Source organism: Phalacrocorax carbo, chromosome 21, assembly GCF_963921805.1.
Source record: "Phalacrocorax carbo chromosome 21, bPhaCar2.1, whole genome shotgun sequence".
Taxonomy (NCBI): Eukaryota; Metazoa; Chordata; class Aves; order Suliformes; family Phalacrocoracidae; genus Phalacrocorax; species Phalacrocorax carbo.
In genome coordinates this window covers 6567093-6583905 of record NC_087533.1, presented here as the reverse complement: position 1 = coordinate 6583905, position 16813 = coordinate 6567093, and the positions used below count along the sequence as shown (strand labels likewise).

At 47.4% G+C, this 16813-nt stretch overlaps 2 protein-coding genes across 5 annotated transcripts in view; both read right to left on the bottom strand.

Moving 5' to 3' along the window:
* The window catches only part of DIXDC1 (DIX domain containing 1), a 44835-nt gene extending 37689 nt beyond the window's left edge, over positions 1 to 7146 (bottom strand). The window contains exons 1-2 of one of the 3 annotated variants that reach the window (XM_064470813.1): positions 7070 to 7146; positions 5874 to 6000 (exon numbers count right to left, since the gene is read on the bottom strand). In XM_064470813.1, coding sequence (XP_064326883.1) covers positions 5874 to 5948 — 75 coding nt within the window. In that variant the 5' untranslated portion in view covers positions 5949 to 6000; positions 7070 to 7146. Of the gene's footprint in view, positions 1 to 1674; positions 1928 to 5873; positions 6001 to 7069 lie in introns of those variants that run through there. The other 2 variants (XM_064470814.1, XM_064470815.1) reach the window with 2 other exon arrangements.
* Positions 7147 to 7405: 259 nt separating this feature from the next.
* C21H11orf52 (chromosome 21 C11orf52 homolog) lies at positions 7406 to 16325 on the bottom strand. 2 transcript variants are annotated; one of them, XM_009509013.2, is made up of 4 exons: positions 15957 to 16088; positions 11559 to 11599; positions 10725 to 10771; positions 7406 to 10373 (listed from the first exon to the last, which is right to left on the bottom strand). In XM_009509013.2, the coding sequence occupies exons 1-4, from the start codon at positions 15986 to 15988 to the stop codon at positions 10137 to 10139; spliced, it is 357 nt and encodes a 118-aa protein (XP_009507308.1). In that variant the 5' UTR covers positions 15989 to 16088; the 3' UTR covers positions 7406 to 10136. The 2 variants fall into 2 exon arrangements, with proteins under 2 accessions (XP_009507308.1, XP_064326851.1); XM_064470781.1 differs by lacking the exon at positions 11559 to 11599 and having other exon boundaries at positions 15957 to 16325.
* Between the last annotated feature and the right edge of the window lie 488 nt (positions 16326 to 16813).

Below are 16813 nucleotides of genomic sequence, written 5' to 3'. Positions count from 1 at the left end.
ATTCAGGAACTTCTATAAATAAGCACCTAACATATAAAGAGATAAGGGAGGAAGTACAATCGGTGAATCAAAACAGAAGGCATGGAATTACAGGGTTTCTCACTCCTTTCCAGTTGTGACTGTGATGTGATGCGATGCATATCCTTGGCAAGTCACTTAACCTCTCTGTACTGTAGGTTCTGCACTTGCAAAATTGATTTTAATCTTACTTTTGTTATAATGTGAAGTGTGTGATGTGGCAGAGAGATCCCAAGTGGGAGACATGAGAGTGAATCTGTTTTTAAGGTGGGAGATGGACTTTTTTCCTACAGCTGAGCCGTCTGTACGTAAAACCAGACAGTCAGGGTGGGGCTAGCACTGAACGGAAAACTGTTCTTTGCTCCCATTATTAATTATATTATTAATATACAAGTTACTATTAGCTTATACCAGAGAAGGATAGTGCCAGAAGATGTGCTTCCTGCCCTCGAGCACAGGAAGTGTAAGCTTGAGCTAAAGCAATATCTTCGCAAGCTAAAAATGAGACTGAGATACTCTGTGGAGGAGGGGATGGAGTATTTATACAGTTACACTGAACGATTAAAGGAGACCTGTGGCTCGGGTGAAGCTGTGAGGCTTAATACCCAGTTTGTTTCCCCTGACCGGTGCTGTTAAGCGCAAGAACAATATTAGTTTTCTGTAAAGAATGAAGTATGGGGGCAGAACAGTCAGGTGGGGGCTGAGCTTTGCAAGAATGAGGAACCACTAAACAAAAAAAAAAAAGGCACTGTGCACTCTAAGAAAGAATAAAACACACCAAGAGGTATCCCTGCGACCAGGTGAGAAAGCAAATAGCAGCCGCTGTTTGGATTCAGCATGAGCCCCCAGAGTTTTCCTTCCTTTTCAGCTTACAGACAGGAAATCATGCTCCAGCATGGTCTGCACGATGCACAGCCAGGCAGTAGGTGCCCTGGCATTTTGTACTGAGTCCATAGAGAGTCTAACGGAACTAATTTTTTCCTTCACTCTAAAAAGGGAAGCCGACAGCAGTCTGCACTCCCCATGCAGTTACAGGATTCCCATCTCTGGAATTTCTTGATACTTCTCACTCCTCATTTTATAATTTATTACTCTTCCTAACAGCAGAGTAAGCAAATAAATAACACTTTTAAAATTATATTTTCCTGACCAAGATGAATTTCAGTCCCCTAGAGATTCAATCTACAGAACAAGACGGGGGAAAAAAACAGCCAAGCCTGCTCTTTGTCAGCCTCTCCCAAGAAATGTGTGTCCACAAAGCAGATTTACAGGCTTTCCAACAGCCTTCAGACATAGAGACTTCCATGTTACAAAATGAGCTGTGCTCCATAACCTTGCTGTAGTTTATATTATTTACTGGTACAACAGTAAGGCACTGCAAAGGGAATAAAACTCCTGAGCTAAAAACACCACCTGTAAAACAGCCACAAACACTTCAAAAAACTATCGTTGATTTGCAGATTCCTGGCTGAACTGCCCAGTATGCCCTTCTGTTAGTAAGCAGCTCTCCCACCCTGAAAACTTGCTCATTTTTCTCCTTCTCTGTTCCTCAAAGCACTGAAAGCACTGGGAGGTATAAGAATTCCTGAGATGCTGCACAAAAGGATGCTACCTTGCCCCAGAAAGGTCTGTGTGAGACCTGGGACATGCATTTACCTCTGTGAAGCCCTCCTGAAGAATATCCAGTAAATTCCCCCTGGCCAAACAAGCAAGCATTCTCCACAAGCCCACCGACGGGTAAGGGTCTCAGAGGACACAGGGCAAATCCTCCAGCTTTTGGCACGACCTCTTCCTTCTTCTCCCAAAGACAAAGAGTTGGAGCTCATCAGGAACCGCATTCATAGTCCCATATGTGCAGCCTGTTATTGCACACAGATAGCTGAGCCGAAGTCAAGGCTTGCACTGGGCATGCTCGAGAAGGAGCTGCTGGGGGAGTGGCGGGAGAGATGTCATACAGTTCCTATGGAAACGCTTCAGCTTACAAGATGCAGGACGAGGACTGAAGTTAGGGAAACATCTGAAACCCATTTCCAGCAGTCGTACTCACACAAAACCTGCTGCATAAAAGACATTTTCAAACCGACCAAACACAGCAATCCCTGTATAGTATGGGGGCTGGGAGAGCGTCTAAGAACGGCAAATAGCAGATGCCTCGCTTTGCTAGAAAAGCAAGAGGAAACGTTGTAAGAGCTGCCAGTTTTAACTCTCAGCAATGGTTCTGTGGCCCCAAAGAAACAGCAGCATCGTCAGCAACCTGGTAGAGGCAGGAAGCTGCAAACCAGGCCACAACACAGATAGTAACATTTGCACTGTACTTGGCCCTGCTCTGGCTTCGCTGGCAATGATGTCAACAGAATAAAAAAGGCAACTTTCAAACTAGAATTAAATACAATCCCCAGCAAATTTGCTAAATCAATAATTGCATTCATTCCAGAAACAAGTATCAGATATCTCCAGGCAATCTCTCAAATTTCATCTCACCTTACAGGAAATGCCCAGGAAAAAAAAAAAAGGAAAAAAACAAACAAACAAACAAAAAAACCCCCACAACTCTCAGAATGGATGAAAACACCGTCTGCCAGGGGCTCTGGCTGCCACACCACAGCGCGACACTGCAAGTACCGCCCAGTGACATCAGACTGTGTCTTCAGATTTCAAAATAACTGGCTGAACATTTCTAAGTAAGAGACGCATTTAAAAACAAACATGTTTTTCTGCCTAAGTGTTGAAGCATCTGGAGGAAAAAGCAATTGCATAATTTTACCGTTTTACCCTGTCACATATGGAGACGCAGCTAAAATACAGTAAGACAAGCAACAGGTAATTTCCCTCTATAACCAGCTCAAGTCATTCAAAAAGGAGTCAGCCCGTCAGCCCCCACACCTCCAAGACAAAAATTTAAATTATTCATGTTTGCCTTTCCTACTTTTCATAATTCAGTGGGCACTGAGATTTTTGTGTTTTAATTTATTGTAATACCACATCTGTTAAGCAAAACAACAGATTACTGTGAGGCTTTGCATAAAGTCTTGTAAACTGGCAATGCTGGTGGCTAGTACCTCGATCCAGTTTACTTCTGACACTCAAAATGCCATTAAATAGACAGTAATAAATATCCCCATTTTTGTGATGCAATGAAGAAGCTTATGCCTTTGCAATTTCAATAAAATTTCATAGAAAAACTGAACGTGTTTTCCCCATCAGACAGAAAGTGACATAATTTTAAAAAAAAAAAAAAAGCAAATGAAAACCAACAACCACAAAACACACTCTGAGCCTTTTCTGCGAGTTTTATAATGCTATTCCTGACTAATAATCTGAAAGAAAAAGTTATATTTGTTATCTGGTTTTCAGTGCTACATAGTAAACATACGTTCATAGAAGACTTCTAATATTAACAGGTAAGGATGCTGAAGCCATCCCTTCCCTATACCACTTAAATTTCTGGAACAAAAAAGTTAACTCCAGATGTACTGATGTAAATTCAAATGCACTCTGAATGCACAGATAGGTTGCAGATGGCTGCTAGGTGTTCTCTGATTGTTTTTATAATTTGTTTTATGAATTCAACAGCAGATTAAATATTTAATGCTCATAATCCCTGCAAGCTCTAGATATTTACCCTTGTCCTTTGAGGAGCAGAGAAGCCAAAGGCAGGCAGTCCCTAGCCACAGACTTTACACTGGAGACATAACCCAAATTTACAGGTTTAAAAAAATAAATAAAAATTAGAATAAAGAGATAATCGGTTCAAACAGCATAGAAATTCAAAGCACCAACAGGTTTTAAATGTAAAATGTACTGTTTATATCATGATAAGGTGACACAGTGAGAATACCAGTTCATTTATCATGGTCCACCTCTGTGGCATTTAGTAGGCGTCCTGTTGTGTCAGTGATAGGCAACAATAAAGCAGTTTTAACACTTGCGCTCCACCCTGTAAGAACTACAACACATTTGGGCAACAGCAGGGTACAGAGACTGCCATTAAGTCACTGCTTGCAGTGCAACCTGCATTTGTTCATAAAGCTTGTATGCTAAGTCTTGGCAGGCACCTCTAGTTTGTCAGGGATGCAGACTGGCTTTGTTCATAAGTGGGACTCAGCTATTTGATCATCTGAACTTGAAACAATTCCAAGGTCCCCATACAAGCTCTCTATGGCACCACCCCCAATTACAGCTTAGCAGTCATATGAGAATGATAACACATCCTTCAGTCACAGTGTGCTCCCCATGCCATTGCATAGCAAGACACATTACACAGCATGATGGTGAGGGGGCTGTCAACCACATGGATTGAGCAGCTGGCTTTGCATATAAACCATGCAGAGATTCCTGGACTTCCTTTCAGAAACATAGTGATAGATCTAGACAGATAAAATAGTCAAATGTGGTCTAGAAAAGGGCAATTTCTCCTAGGCCAACCAAATAACAGCAAATGACAAAAAAACACCCACATATTTATTAGTACCAAGAAGCACTTTTCTCATCCCTATTCCCTTTACCCTTATTTCCTGGCACGAATCAGAGGACCTAAAGCCAGATGTGTTACCCATAGTACATTAGTGCCATTCCTCAGAAATGCAGAAATACTATTGAGGGAACCGTGAAGAAGTTGGTTTGCATCAGAGAGACTATTCAAGCCAGAAGCGCTACCCTGCCTGCCTTTGTCGATCAACCAAGAAAAGCTGGGACTGAAGCCTGAAATTCAGGTGGTCCCATATCCCTGTTACAGACCTTCTACCTACAGAAACACCAATACAGTGAAAGGCAAAAGTTTTCTCATTATACGTGCCAGGTTCAGATACAGGCCTGCTTGCGGTACGTTTTCCATCAGAGATTTTGTCATCAAAGATTTGCTTCTACATGGGGTTTTTTATATTTGGAACAGAACTGCCTCATTTTGACAATATGAATGTCAGAGAATAGAAACTAGGCCATTTTTGATGGCTAGACTGAGAGGCAGAGCATGCTGAGCCATTCTTCTGTTTACTGTGGTAACACAAGAGCATTTTGGGTGTACGTGTATGCTGAAAATACATTTTAAAAATTAAATTCTAGTTCTTCCATCTTTGTGCTTCACTCTTAAATTTCAAGCTTCATGTAGCAGGAATCATATTTTTGTTTCAGTTTTATAACATCATAATAGATACCTTTGAATGTTATCTCTGCAAGAAACACCATGTTGGTGTAATTGGGGGCGGTGCCACAGAGAGCTTGTACGGGGATCTTGGAATTGGTTTGCGTTCACGTGAAGATGATTCCAAAACGAAGAGCACAGGGCAATGGTATCAAAAGGATCTACACATCAACTGTTCCTGGTGTGAGTGACCTTCAAAACAAACATGTAGGATGGCAGTTTGCGTGGTGGTATTGCCCTCTCCTGGCCAATTTCAGCATAACCCTAACCCTTGCGCTTGCACCAGTTGAATTCCAGGCAAGGTACATGACCAAGCCCTGCCACTGCTCCATTTCCTGTTGTTGTGGTGAGCCTGTCGTCGTGTCACTGCAGCACCACCAGTGTCAACACATAAACCTTCCTTCAAACCATCCATCCAAGGATTTTAAGGCACTTCATCGCCATTCTCTGATTATTTCACTCATCAGTTCTTGAGAAAGAGTGATCAATGGCCCAGTTCAGCTCTTGCTAACAAAATTTTGGTTGGGGAAATAAAAGCAAGTGAGGCTGATTCAAAAACAAAGGCTGTGAGGCTTGTGAGGCCACAGCTGCAGTACTAGCAAAAAGAGGTGCCTAATGCAACTAATGCCTTTGTGTCACTGTGTGTCCCCTCCCAACCTCTCCATCAAGTATACAAAACAGAGGTCAGACACAAAAAGGACTCCTGGAAACTCACAGAGGATGCAGCGGGCTGTGATGTGTGTCGGGGCACCATGTCCACCTCCACCATAGTTCCAGTGTCGGATGCCATAGCTCAGCTCAGTGGCAAGGGGAATGTACCAGCACTCCTTCCCCCTTGAAGCCTGAGGGGGAAAAGCAAATGTATTAACTACAAAGGAAATCGTTTTCTTAGAGGGAGAACAGATTTACCAATAAAATGACTGAATATAAGCAAAACAAAGGTGGAGAGTTGCCACCTTCTTTCATTGCCTGCAGAAAATATATTTAAGGGCTACAGTCTTAGTGAAATTTACACATTTTTGTGTTTTCTTCCACATATAGAATATGTATGGTTGGCAGAATTCCCCCAAAACACATGTGAAAAAAGATTCCTGATTACATTGGCTTACATCGCACATAGGATCTAATTATCTCGTCCCATTGTGGAGGGGGAGTCCAAATTCAACAGAAGTCAAATATGGCAGCCAAAGCTGTACTGGTCAAATATTCAGGGTATTGCTTGATTCAGTGCATTTAGCCCAGACAGCAAACATTCATAACTAATTTTAGGAAACAATTCCATGTACTGACATTCGTATTTGGTAATCTATATTTTCTTTGCTTAGTCTTCCTTTAGAAGTCTGGGGTGAAGTCTGGTGAAAGTAAAGGTGGGGGAGTTTGGAAGAGTTAATGGTAATAATGGTAAGATTCCTAGAGAAAGACTGAATGACAGTGGGAATCACTGGTTTTAAGAATCATTTAAAGGTGGGCAGGAGCGTAACCCTTAGGCAGATGGTCACTGTTGTCTTGGTTGTGTCATCCTGGTACATCTCTAGGGGCCGAAGGTCTCGGGTAGGATGGGACAGGTCACAGAGGCAAAGGCAAGGCGGCGTGCTGAATTTGCTCGGGGTGGGGTGTTTTGGGGCTCATTCTGCAAAGCAGGGCTGTGAGCGAGCGCTCAGGGCTGCCCAAAGCGCGGGGCATGGATCTGAGGCATCGGAGGGACTGTGTGGGCCCGGGTGTCTCTGGAAGCGGGTCGGGCAGACTGAAGCGCGGGGGTCCCCAGGAGCAGGGCGGTCCCGAGGCCTGAGGAGCCCCTGTGGAAGGGGTGGCACAGGGAAAACCGGGGTCCCCGTGGGGTGGGGTGGCGGGGTCTCCCCACCGGACCCGCCCTCCCTGCGGCCCCACCTGCGGCCCTACCTGCGGCCCTACCTGCGCCCGGCGCGGGCGGGAGGGTGCAGGCCCGGCCCGGGCCCGGCCGCGGCGCGTCGCCGCTCGCCATGGGGACGGGGGCGGGACGGGGCGGCCCCGCGCAGGCCCCGCCCGGCCGGACCGGGCCCACCGGCAGCCGTGGGCGGGAAGGCGGGTCGGGGCTGCGGTCGGCACCCGCAGTGCCGCTCCGCTCCTGCGCGTCCGTCTGCAGCGGCGGCGCGTCCCCGCCAGCGTGCGAGACCCTCCGGCTGGTGCCCCCGGGAGGCGCGTCTTCAGGCGCTCCCCGGGGCCGCCTGTGCGCCCCTGGGGCCCCGGTGCAGCAGGCGGGCAACGGCCTCCCCCAGAACCGCAGATTTATTGGTTAAAACTAAAAATTACATCTTTAATGTTCAAGAACCGTCGGACAGTCGTTTAACACCTAAATGTAACAACCTCGGGAAACACAGGAGATAGGCTGTTGGAAGCTTTTAATACTCAGTGCAAAACCAAATCCTTCAGAAAAATCCTTATTGCAGAACATACGGCTTTCATGTTATCTGTTTGAGGCCTGGTAAACAGGCAAAAATTACTGTACTACTCCTGTGCCCATGCAGAGCATTTGATTATCTCTAAGATATGCAGTACTTCCAGAAACAACACCAAGTACTAGCTAGTATGGAAGCTGGAGCTCCTTAGGAAATAAACTACCATTTCAGGCTTTGAGGCACTCATTAAAAGATAGTTTCTACAGTAGCTCCCATTCATTAGAATACAAAAGGACTGATCCACAGATCAACAGAACTAAGTGAAGTGACTAAGTGAAAAAGCAAGTTCCTCTGAGCCAAACCCGGTCCTACTTATGTCCACAGCAAAACTGGTCTAACTTGATGGATGTGCAAATTTACACCACTCTGGGCCTAAGAGCTTGACCTTAGCGCCTGTGCAGCTTGCTGTCCCCACCCCCAGCTCTCCCGCTGGGTGAGGAAAAACTTCAGTACCACATGCTGTGCATGCCACTGCAATAACAGGCTGTTTCACTCAAAGTGAGTTTAGAAATGACCTGTTGGGAGTCTGTACCTTCTAGAAAACCTCCCATCTCCTGAACTATAGTCCACATTTAATACTGTTTCTGAAAAATCCCATTTATTCCTTTATTAGAACAGGCTTGATTAGAATGGAAGCCAGCATCCCGTTCTAGTTCTTGTACCAGTGTTTTGGTGCAAGGAGGTACATAACTGCTGCCCAGCATGAACCAGATCTGGATCTGTGTCTCTAGCTGCCCCTCTGACAGCTGGGCTAGCAACAACTGAGTGCTAGAGTGTCCCATGCCTCCCTGACACACTCTTGTAAGTAAACCATGCGCCCATTCAGTCCTCCTCAGTCCAAAGGACAGGTTTTCATGCTGGGCATGGAGTACAGAAAGGAAGCTGGAAGAGCAGAACGAGGAATCCTTGGCACTCAAAAGAACCAACCCTTCCAATAACAAAATCCTGTACCTGTTATAAGTGAAGGGCCTTCTGCTGCAGACTTACAATAGCCCCACTGAGATTAGCAGGATAGCATGGGCAAAAAAAACCCTTTTCAGGTAGAAAGGGGTCTTCTGCAAACCTTACTCTGGCCTTACAGTAGCCCTGCTGAGGTCTACTGGATAGCATGGGCAAAAAAAGTAGAAAAATTGTAGGATTGGTCCTCAAAGCACTTCCAAGCTGCCCATACCAGCTTGCTTCTTTGTAATGAATAGGAAATCCTTCACATTTTTTACATTTAGCTGAACCATGATATGCAAAATTATGTATGTTTATAAAATGTACCAGTATGTCCATTTTTAAACACTGGGAATAAACAGGTTGTCCCATGATCTGCATTTAGTTATGCAGACCATTATTTAGGAACAGAATGTGCCCACCATTGATTTAGTGCCTGAAGATACTCCTTGGGAGCCCTGTTCAACTGCCAGTGCTGCAGCTGCCAAATTCAGTCCAGTGGCAGAATCCTTCTGGATGATTGCTATACTACATTACTACAACTATTTTAAATCCATAAACAAACTTGCAAAGGTGTATCTGGGTGGGTTAGCAGAAAACACCACATGGTGTGTGCTTTGTGTTACTGGGTTTTATAACTAAGGCTGAGAGTATGAAATAAGAAAAAATGGAGGAAAAGCCCAAAGCTCTCTCTAAAGTTGACCAGGATTCATTCCCAGTATCTCAGGCATGAAGACAGCTGCTGTACTCTAAGGACTGGATAATTGACCTGAACATAGGCCATAGCTTTTAAATGGCTGCCTCACAGTTCAATTGCAAATGTTCCTTGTTTCATTTCCAGTCAGAGCAAAGAGCTCACTACTCACTTCTGTGCTTGTTGAGGTAGGGATGCATATCCATACAGCCCTTCAGTGAAAGAAATTGTTCTGTACCACTCAGTTAATTCTGCATTTCTGGCCTGGTTTTAGAGTGCTGTGTGTGGTTATGGAACACTGCTTTTTGAGAAAGGAGATGCACATTGCGCATGACTGCAGTTACAGTGGCAGGTGTTAGAGAAAGACATTGCAGTAGATACTGTTAAAGGTTTCATGCCATTTCTTCACAGTATCATCCACATGTCATTCTGCACATTGCAGAATTTTCTTAACATTAATGTAAAATCCTGTGGCGACACCACCCTTGTCCCAGTATTGAATCCTGTATGCCATGTTCTCAAACTCATCTGCAGAGCAGCACTCATCTGGTCCTGTGCCACAGCAGGAACATTCTCACTGCAGCTCTGAGCTGTGGTGTTAGCCTTCATCAGCCAAGGAGCAGCTCTGTCTTCTCACAGTGCTGAGAGGAGATGGGTTGCCAGATTCAGAGTCAACTCTTCCAAGGGGAAGAGGTGTATTTTGTCAGCAGAATCAGATAGGAAACTACTCATCATGTGAGAATAAATATGTCTGTGTCCTCCAAAGAGAAATGCAGGTGGAAGACACAGCCTCTCTACACCTTCCTCTGCACTTTCTCAGGAAGACTTGAGGTGTCCATGAGCTTAGCTTGCATCTGCAGCATCTCTAAGCCTGTAAAATCCATTTGCTGCTGAAGGAGGATGGGGCCTTTTATACCAGGGTCCCATTTTTACTGTCATATTTCAGCCTGGGCCGGGGGAAGTTGAGGGTGGCATATTCTGTGGCATTCTGCATTTGTAAGTTCTTCACCTCTGCTGCAGAGCGCTCCCGGACCTTGGTGAACACTTGGATGTCTGCATAATGAATGCTGTCATCCTGCTTCACACTCTTGAGTTTACTCACGGTGGCGTAGACAGGAAGCTCTGGGACATCTTCGTACGTTGGAGCCTTTGAGGAGAAAGAGCTCTGGAAGGTCAGTTCCCTGGGCTGCTGCTACACATGCCCAGGCAGAGACACCCTGCACACTTCCCCCAGCACCATCCAGCCCTCTGACATCTCAGGCTCACATAGAGATTTCATCCTACTGCTTCCACTGCACTTTAGGGGAAAATACGGGCCCTCATCACTGTGCAGCAACGCACATTGTTCCCACAGCCATTAAAGCCTACACAGGATGAGATGATTCATGGCTCTGAATAAGCTGCCCCATGTCCTCCCAACCCATCTAGCTTAGGAAGTGGTGGTCAGCTCTGCCTTCTTAATATAGTGTTAGGAAAACAACTCTGGGAAGCTGTTTACCTTCCTGCTGGGCTGATGCTGTTGGCTCTCACGTCTCACATTAGTTCCTGAAAAAGAAACACCAGTGGATCAGGTTAACACAACTGTTTATTGTTCCACCTTTCAATGCAGAAATGCAGTGTATGGCCCACGGGCTCTCCCCACTGGCCACAAATCAAATCTCTACCTCATCTGATGCCCTCAACCCTAATGCTGTCTTTGAGGCCCACCTCCAAGAAGAAAGCCTAGGCTTGTTTCTTTGGAAAAAAAGTAAGGTTTCCCAGGATGACAACTTGCTGTGGACCACAATGTTCTTGGCAGAACCTAGGACGACAGACACAGCACAGACAGCTTCCTTGTCAGGCCCTTGGAGAAGTCAGATCCAGTTTTTAACTTTGTTATTTCCTTTGCTGCCTGGCAAACATATTTTGCCCAGCATGGTCCAAAGGCCACAGGACACAACTGGGCTACTTAGTCAATGGACTTTATTCCAGGGGACTGATGCCAGACAGATGTTTGCAGCTCTTACAGGGGTTTGATGCAGCTTCTGCTACGCTGCCACTTGGGAGTACTCACATGTGTTTTGATGTGGGACTCTGGTATTTTAAAGATACTGCTGGAGTCCCTTCCCTCCCCCCGCCAAGTCCCAAGGTATATTGATTTGCTTGCTTTAAGTTTTAAAGAAATCTTGCCTATTGCTTCTACCAAACTTCTCTTGAGGAAGATTAGGTACAAAAGAGTATGGGAGGGGACCTCAGCCTCAGGGATCCAATTCACAGTCAGCACTGTCAGCTAACCAGGGGCTCAGTCACTCCACCTCTTCTTGTCCTCTAAAGCATTTTCACAAATCCTTACCTTGCTTTTCTTTCTTTCTTTTAAAAGGTGAAGGACAATTCCTGAAATCAGAGAGAGATGTCAGCCCTGAGAAGCCCCAGACTCTGCTCTCAAAACATGCAAACCCAAATGCACCACCCCAGGGTACCACATCTGTGGGTAATGAGAAAGGCCCAGTAAGTGTTTCAGAGAAGAGCTGTTGAGCCAAGCCAGGACCTGAGCTACTCTTGCAGGGAGGTCGAAAGGGGAGATGTGGGGTTGTATTTCCTTCTGTGACACACCTAGCATACCACACAGACACTCCCAAGTCTCCTTGCCTTTCAGCCCTGCCTGGCTCTCCAATATGCACATGCGTCAGAGTGAATTCACTGTAGTTTTGCACCTACATGTCCACAGCTGTATGATCAAAGGGGCAGGGTGCCGAGCATGATCTCAACTGGGACAAATCCCTTCTCTTAGTGCCAGATGCTCTGATAGCCCTGTACCCTACACTTTGGCCCCTTTGCCCAAGGAGCAGCACTGCACAGACCTTGTGCTAATTTAATATTTCAGGCAGTTTTCCTGCTCTCAGTTTTCCACTTAAAGCACACCAAACCAAACAAGCTATGCACTTAATATAAGCCAAGCCAAACCCTAATCTTGGCTGTACCTGTGTGACCAGAGAGACAAGCCAAATCTATGTTCCAGCCATGGAATGAACAGGAGCCAAATTCATTCCAGCTGTAACAACAGAGGCGGGAGCTGAGCTCCTGCAGGCTGGTGCTGGCAGAGAAGCGCAGGCTGTCTGGCAGAGCATAGACATGTCACTTTCTGGGCCAGATGCATGAAGGAAATGTTATCATTGCATCATGCTCAGAGGGCCGGAGGAGAGCAGGTGCCAGCCCTTGTATGGCTCCTCCTGCATATGCATGTCTATCTGGTCCTGGCTGCCAACCAACATCAAGCTGAGGGTCACATGTGGGTCTGTGTCTCTGCTGCAGTGCAGACAGCAGCTGAAAGTAGGCAGCTAGTGATTTTAATGGGGCTACAGAGTTACCAGATGGTTCCCAAGAAGCGTTAAATGTCCCACAGCATGTGCATTTGCCAGACAGACCTGCCATAGGTGGGAACAATGCAGTGCCTGAGGCAGAGTTCTGCCTTTGCCAGCTTTTAAGAGGCAGTTTCAGTGGGTGGATGAGCAGGACGGGCATGTGCAGTAAGGCCTTTGGCACCCTAATGGCAAAACAAAAAAGCGTGAATGTGGGCAAAGAACGTGGAGACCTTCAAAATGGTCAATAATGATTAACCAGACTTGCTAGACCCGGGAAGTCAAAGACAGCTTTGGGGCAGGGTGACCATGCGCCTGTGCAAAAGGATGCAACACTGCTTCTCATGTCTCTGCTGTGTGCTGCCCCACAGAGGCACCCACGGCCCTCCAGTCCTTGGCAGACAAAATCTCGATACAGCTCTTGGGCATTAGGGGCCTAGCTCAAGGTAGCATTGCTTTGTCTTGTGGTGGTTCTTACTTGGCTCTTGCAGCTCCCTCCTCCACTCTATGAGTTGCGGGATCTCCGGGGCCCTCCTTGCCAAGGCTTGTGTGCTAGAGCACTTCGGCTTTTTTACAGCATTCAGGCACATTGTGCAATGTAATTAAAATAGCACCATTTGAATCAAAATCAGCAGGGTCCATATCCTGTTTCCTGGGAGGTAGGTTGCAGTATCAGCTTTCCAAGACACTCTTGCTTGTTTTGGTTGCCTGCCTTTGTAGAGAGAACATTAGCAGCCAGTGTGTAGGCTGAAGCTATTCTGAGGCTGTCTGCAGGCTAATCACAGCCAGGCAGGAGACAGCATCTTCCAGCCTCAGATCAGCGGTAATTAGAACGGATGTGGCAAGGGAAACAAGAGCAGGGCAAACTTCTCCCCTCTTCTCAAAACCAGGTCAGACATGTTGTAACTAACTCACAGCCCGCTAGAAGCACATTGTATTCTGCATGACAGCACACATGTCCCTGCTCCTATATTGCTTCTTCCCCTTTCCCCACGTCAATGCCAACCTGATTTCTGCCCTACAAAAGCCTGCTTCGCAGTGGGTCCTGATTTTTGCTATCTTTGCTGTCCACGCGCACTGGAGGCCCTGAGTACTAAAACAAGTGGTCAGAATACCTGCGGCCTGCCCTCCACAGGGCTGTACTTGCAGAGGTACCCAGACCTGAGGGCATACTTTCCTTCATCAGTAACTTTCTTCTGTGAATAAATGCTGTAATGGCTTTTCCTTAAAAACTTCAGGAACCTCCTCAGTCTCTTGCTCTTTGCTGTGTCTCCCTTAGGGCCCATGGTTTGGTAGTAATCTTGACAAGGATCTTCCATCCAGGAGAAGGTGGGTGCCTACCTCCACTGAGCCCTTTTGTAAGTCAGCTTTATTTAGGAAGCCCAGCTCTTTGCTGGCACGGCTGTGGTGCTGAGAAAATATCCAGAAATAAAAGCAGTATTGGTGCCTGGAAACACCTGAACTAAAATTAAGTACCTTTTTTTTTTTACCTCTGTCACCAAGGCAATGCTATGAATCATGCAAACTTCTGCAGTGGGCTTCAGTACTCGAGTCTGCTCTTGACTGTGTTCCTCTCTGTCTCCCAAGCCCATGTTACCAACAGCACACTCCCATTTGCCTTCCTCTCTCCTTGCTTGGAGCCTGTTTGAATAACCTGTGCAGCACAGGGACAGCCTGGGAGCCTGAGGTCCTTCTTCACCCATGCGTTTCCATGTACAGGACAGGGAATGATGCTTCTGGGGAGAGAGCTCTGCTTTTTCCTAGCTGCACAGTCTATAGGGCAGATGCTAGCACTTGAGTCCCACAGGGATGCTGGGGTCAAAAGGGTCTTTGGCCAGAGCTTTGCCCTCTGCTGCAGAAATATGCCAGAAGGTAGTAGTGACACCACCAGCAGAAATACCATCCCAGCTTCTTACTTTCCGGGCAGCCCCTGGGAAAAAAATCAAGTGGGACACAGGAGTCTTTGTCCAGTAGCCTTGGGGAACAGAATTTGACATTGCCCCAGAGGAGCCAGCCTGCCACCATGCTGCTCCCCAAATGGGATCAGAAAGCTGCTCTCCTGCCTGGTCCTGTATAGGTGAGTGACCTTGGAGGCAGAAGTGTTTGTGCGTGGGATTGTCTGGTCCTGAAAGTGCCACCACAGATACACTGCAATGGTGTTGTTTGTATTCCGGAGTCTCTGGCTTTGCCAGTCCGTGCTGTGGCACGACTCTCCCTGCCACACAGCATCAATACAGTGCCCAGCAACTGCGCCTCTGCGCAGGGAAACCAGCCTGTGCCCCAGGCATTCCCCCATTAGGCCCTTGTCTGCTGCAGTAATGAAGCTGATGCCCTGAGTGCTTCATTTATCCTCTGCCAGAGGGCAGAGGAAGTAGAAAATGTGACTCTTGCTGGGGGACATGCCAAGAACCAGCCTTACACCTTCCACCTGCAGTTCCTATTCCTAAATCCCGAACAACTCTGCCCTCCAGCTCAGGGCTCGAGTTAGAAGGACCTCGGTGTCCTGAACCTCCTCCTCTGCTCCAGCCACTAGGTGATGCTGTGCCTCTTGTAATTATTAAAAAGCGCTGATGAATTTCTAATACTTTTAACAAATGTAGTCTTGGAGAGAATGTGCTCGGAGTTCCATCTGATACTCATGCCTCTCCCCCCGTACGACTCTCAGAGCTGAAAATATTCCCACTTGGCACTGAATGATGCTCCACTGTGCCCTTTTTCTGTAAGCACGAGGTCCAGGGCACTACATGAGCCAGCAGCCAGGGAGAAAGAGCAACATCATCTGAAAAACATGGCCAGGATTTCCCAAGCGCAACTAAAGCCCAGACGGACGCAGGCAGGGAGAGAGGCTGGATGAGCTGAGAGCAGGATGGGGTAGCTGACCCATGAGCCCTTAGTGCCAGCACTGCCCCAGGGGCCCCTCCCTGCAGTATGCCAAAGGGACAGCTTACAGCCTGCACCTGGCCAGAGACCACTGGGGCAAGGACAGGGATTTTAACTAGATCCTTCCTAGAAATGAGCTATTCTCAGCTGCTGGCGTGGCTGTGGGAACCCAAGCTGCCGGCCCTAGGAGGTGTCACAGCCCATCTGTGTTGAGACATGAGCAATAAAGCCCCTTCGCCTCCCCCTATCCAGCCTTTGGCAGGCAGGGGCTGCCTCAGGTTCCTGTCCCAGTCCCCATCCCCACCCTGGCACCTGCACAGCAGCGACCCAATGCCCCTGCTCACTTGCTCTCAGTTTCTGTGTGAGCTGGCAAGGTGCAGCGCTGAAAGCCACGCAGGAGCCTTGGCAAACACAGCACATGGAAGCAAAGCTTGCAGAGTCCACCCAAACTTCTGCTCAGGCTGCCCGGAGCTTTGTCTGCCATCCCCATACCTGGCGGATACCATACTCACCATGGTCGCCCACAGCTGCAGACGTTGCCCATGTCGCTCCTTCCTCCATGAAGCAGAACTGTTTTCTGGACAGGGAGAGCTTGTATTTCCTGGTTCCTGCTCGGCCCCTGGCTATTCCCAGGGAGTGTCTGGAAGTGTCAGATTTCTCTCCATTGCTGCAGTGACGCTTTGCTAGGCCCGTGCGTGCCATCTACTGGAGGGCTTGCCCTGGGCTCTCCGTGCCCCCAGGGCCTGCTCTCACCACTTGCTACCCGGGGAGGAGATGGCACGGTAGCAGCATGCCTTCAGGCCTCAGCCCTGGGGCTAAAGTTCTGCTTTACGATTTGTACCGTGGATGCCCCTCCTCTATCCCTCTCTCCCACCAGCGCTGTCCTGCTGATGCCAGCAGTGATGCAAAAGAGGATGGAGGAGGGACTTCAAAGGTTCCTGAACAAAAGGAGAGGCACCAGGGCTGGAGCTCTCAGTGCTGATCCTGCTGTTCGTCATTGCATCTCAAGCAGGATGCTGGAAAAATGTGTGGCATGGGCTGGCATGACCTGGGAAAGAGGACGTACCTTGGGAGGGAGGTGATGCCCCAGCGAAGGTGAGAGCAGGCTTGCAGGTCTACTCTCAGCTGAGCTCTAGTCTGCTGCTTCTACTGCAAACAGAAAGGCATAGGCAACCTCAGGGACATTACTGGGAATCCATTTTTTTTAAAGCTACCTAGATGAAAGTGTACAGATTTGTGCTTTTGAGAGTGACAGAATTCCACAAGGGTCCTCACATCATTAAGGACCTGTAATACAGCCCTTAGGCTCACGCCTCAGCCTGTCAAACAGGTACATTAATGTGCATTTTACCTCTCTACCCCCGTTGAG